At 37.3% G+C, this 2,959-nt stretch overlaps 1 protein-coding gene across 1 annotated transcript in view; it reads right to left on the bottom strand.

Moving 5' to 3' along the window:
- LOC111366800 overlaps window positions 1–2,248 on the bottom strand; it is a 13,145-nt gene extending 10,897 nt beyond the window's left edge. Inside the window, exons 1-2 of the mRNA XM_022987496.1 lie at window positions 308–2,248; window positions 7–78 (exon numbers count right to left, since the gene is read on the bottom strand). Coding sequence (XP_022843264.1) covers window positions 7–78; window positions 308–1,672 — 1,437 coding nt within the window. The 5' untranslated portion in view covers window positions 1,673–2,248. The remainder of the gene's footprint in view (window positions 1–6; window positions 79–307) is intronic.
- Between the last annotated feature and the right edge of the window lie 711 nt (window positions 2,249–2,959).

Below are 2,959 nucleotides of genomic sequence, written 5' to 3'. Positions count from 1 at the left end.
AAGAGCCATAGTCAGTGCCTTTTTATCGGCACCAGGAGGTCCCTTCAGCAAGATATGTGGGAAGGTTTCATTGCATGCCTAAGTGCAAAAAGAAAATGAAATTATAAAAAACTTATAACAACTGAAAAATAAAGAAAGGGTAAAAAAAGCTATGAGTTTTAATCTCCAAAATATTACGAGAGGTAAATTCTATAATTCAGCACATAAGTTACCCAAAAATAAAAATTCTCTGCATTTACATGATAATTTAATTATTCTGTTAGAGATAGAAGGCCAGCATCCAAATCAGGACTTAAAAGGCACTTACAAGTTCCTGAAGAAGCAGAGCTTCTTTCTTGTGGCAAGTGAATCCATCCAATGAAGCAGGCTGATGTTTATCAGCCCAAAGTGGTCTCAGGTTCTCAATCACGATTGCCTTCTCAATAAATGAAGTTTCATCAAAAGGCCTGTCTTTTTCTGGAGATTTGTCGGAGCTCATGCAAGACCCTTTCTTCAGGCAAGAAAACCATGGTTCTATTTGGCTCTTTCTCCTGTTCGCTACAAATTTTTTTGTACTTGCAGTCGTCCTGCCACTAGAGTCACTCACATTACTGCTCAGTCTACTTACAGCAGCTCTAGAGTTTGTAGCTGTGTGCGACATCGACCGAGAATTATGGTCGAAATTCAAATTCACCTTATTGCCTAGATGAGGGCTGGGATTTCGATCAACAAAAACTTGAGGCTTTGGGTTAGATTTATTTTGATCAACAACACCATTTTTCGGAAAGATGGAATTTGGAAAGGCAGTATATTCCCGTGAAAAGAAAATGCCTCCAGGAGAGATGGAGGCTGTGCTGTCAAAGTTGGAAGCAGGAGCACGGCTATCCAACCATTTCAAAAGCTTGGCATTTGCAACAATTTCATTGATTTCACCAACTGACGGGCCATGTTTATGAGAAGCATCTAACTCTTTTCTTTGTTCCCCTTGATCATATTCATATTTGATCTTTTGGTCCATTTCTCTCAAATTTGATCTAGGAGCTGAAACTGCTCTCCTACTATGATTGAATTTCTCACTCCTCCTCACATCATGATTAGCCAGTTTAAGACTTTTCTTTCGACCACTGGTAACAATCTTATCACCATCCAGATCATGGTCCACTCCACCAGGTCTGTATGGAGAAACATGTCTCCTGCGTTCTGACATGAAAAACAGGCCAACGTTTCCTTGGTTATCAGGATTAGTACTGCGTTCAGCTCTCAAAAATGGACTAAGATTTCCTCTATCATCAGAATTAGTTCTGCTTTCATATTTCAAAAATGGACTAACATTTCCTTTATCATCGGGATTAGTCCTGCGTCCAGATTTTGAAAATGGACCTACATTTTCATTTGAACGTGTTCTACGTGAAAGTGGGCTAATATTTCTATGTAAATCAGAAACATATAAGGGCGAACGAGCAGCACCATCTTCTCCACGAGGTTTATACGGGGACTTGCTGTGCCTTCTTCGAGGAGGAGCCTCAAATTTAAGAGTCCTCAAAGGGCTAGTGCTCCCACCTTGATCATAGCCCACATTTTCAAATTCTACATTCGTGTATCGCTCACGCCGGGGACTGTTAGGCCAATCACTTTCAGTATCAGATGGCTCATATCCGCTTCTTCTCCTATTGTACCTTAATGAACCGTCCATCTTTCACCAAACACCAGGAATTTCGTCGAACAACTGTAGGGTATATCCAAAATTTTCAAAGCATAACTTCTTTTAAGGCTCGGAAAATGCTTTGCTCTCAACCCAGTGCCACCTAGATGTTTGGTGGAAAATATGACAGTGAAAATGAAATGAGGAGGCTGTGAAAAACAAAGAAAAAAGAGAATTAAGATTCGGTTAAGCAAAGATTCCAAATTCAATCGAGAGGTAAATGGCTGATGGTAAGAACAAGGGGCATTTAAGGAGAAATGGTTATGGGTATATTTGACCCTACGATGTCTACAAGGATTAAACATCGGAGAAGACGATGAATGTAATGTCGGGCTGTAATCAGCATAGGACAAGCAAAGCTGGATAGAAAACCAGTTTATAATATACATTTCATGCTTAGTTACAGAACAATGAAACCCAAGCTTGTCTTTTCCTGTTAAATATATTTAGGAGGCTTTTTGTCTTCGTCTTTGCTGCCAACAAGGTATCTGGTATCTTCATTTTCAAGGAACGAGGAAACCATCAGCATCAATGATTGGCTGCTTTAAAAGGAGATTAATTATTCAAATATTCGCAAAATTTTGGTCGGCATAGTAGATTGCTTACTACACTTTAAGATATTAAGTTTTGTTAAATAAACTTATCAAGCTATCAAACTTTACTCGTTGAAATCATTTAGCGTTTGTTTGTGCGGAATTATTGGACCGTTGAAGTACAAGTCAAGCTGCAACTTTTGATTGATTGTCTTTAACGTGAATCCCACCTGCAGCTTCAACGGTCAAAAAAATTCTATTAATTTCCTTCAAAATGTGGCACAAACAGGGGCTAACATTTCACATTTCTAATGAGATAGCTGACTTGATAGACAGATTTTATATGCCCAACCACGAAAGAAATACAGTCCACGAAAGCAAGATATCTTTAATTGTTCAGTATACTTTGACAGATATATTTGATTGCTCAATGTACTTTAACTAATCGAGTTTAGCAACTAAACTTGTCAAAATGACAATGAGACAATATGGAAAACATGATCTTCTTTTTCTTTTCTTTTTTTTCCTTGTTTAATGTTTTGTAACTTTGTGTTTAGAAATTTCGTCCCAAGTTGAATATTTTATTGAATTATTTCAGTGATAAAATATAATAAGGGATAGAGTCAAATTAAACTCGATCATCATCCCTTACTGATAGTTTTACGTAAATGTTGTTTAATTGTATAATTATACTTTGATTTTATTTCGTTTAAGGTGATTTCGTCCAAACATAAATTTTAGAAAT

Source organism: Olea europaea, chromosome 18 (assembly GCF_002742605.1).
Source record: "Olea europaea var. sylvestris chromosome 18, O_europaea_v1, whole genome shotgun sequence".
NCBI classification, from domain to species: Eukaryota; Viridiplantae; Streptophyta; class Magnoliopsida; order Lamiales; family Oleaceae; genus Olea; species Olea europaea.
The sequence above is the reverse complement of the archived record's forward strand: the minus strand, read 5'-3'. Positions and strand labels throughout refer to the sequence as shown.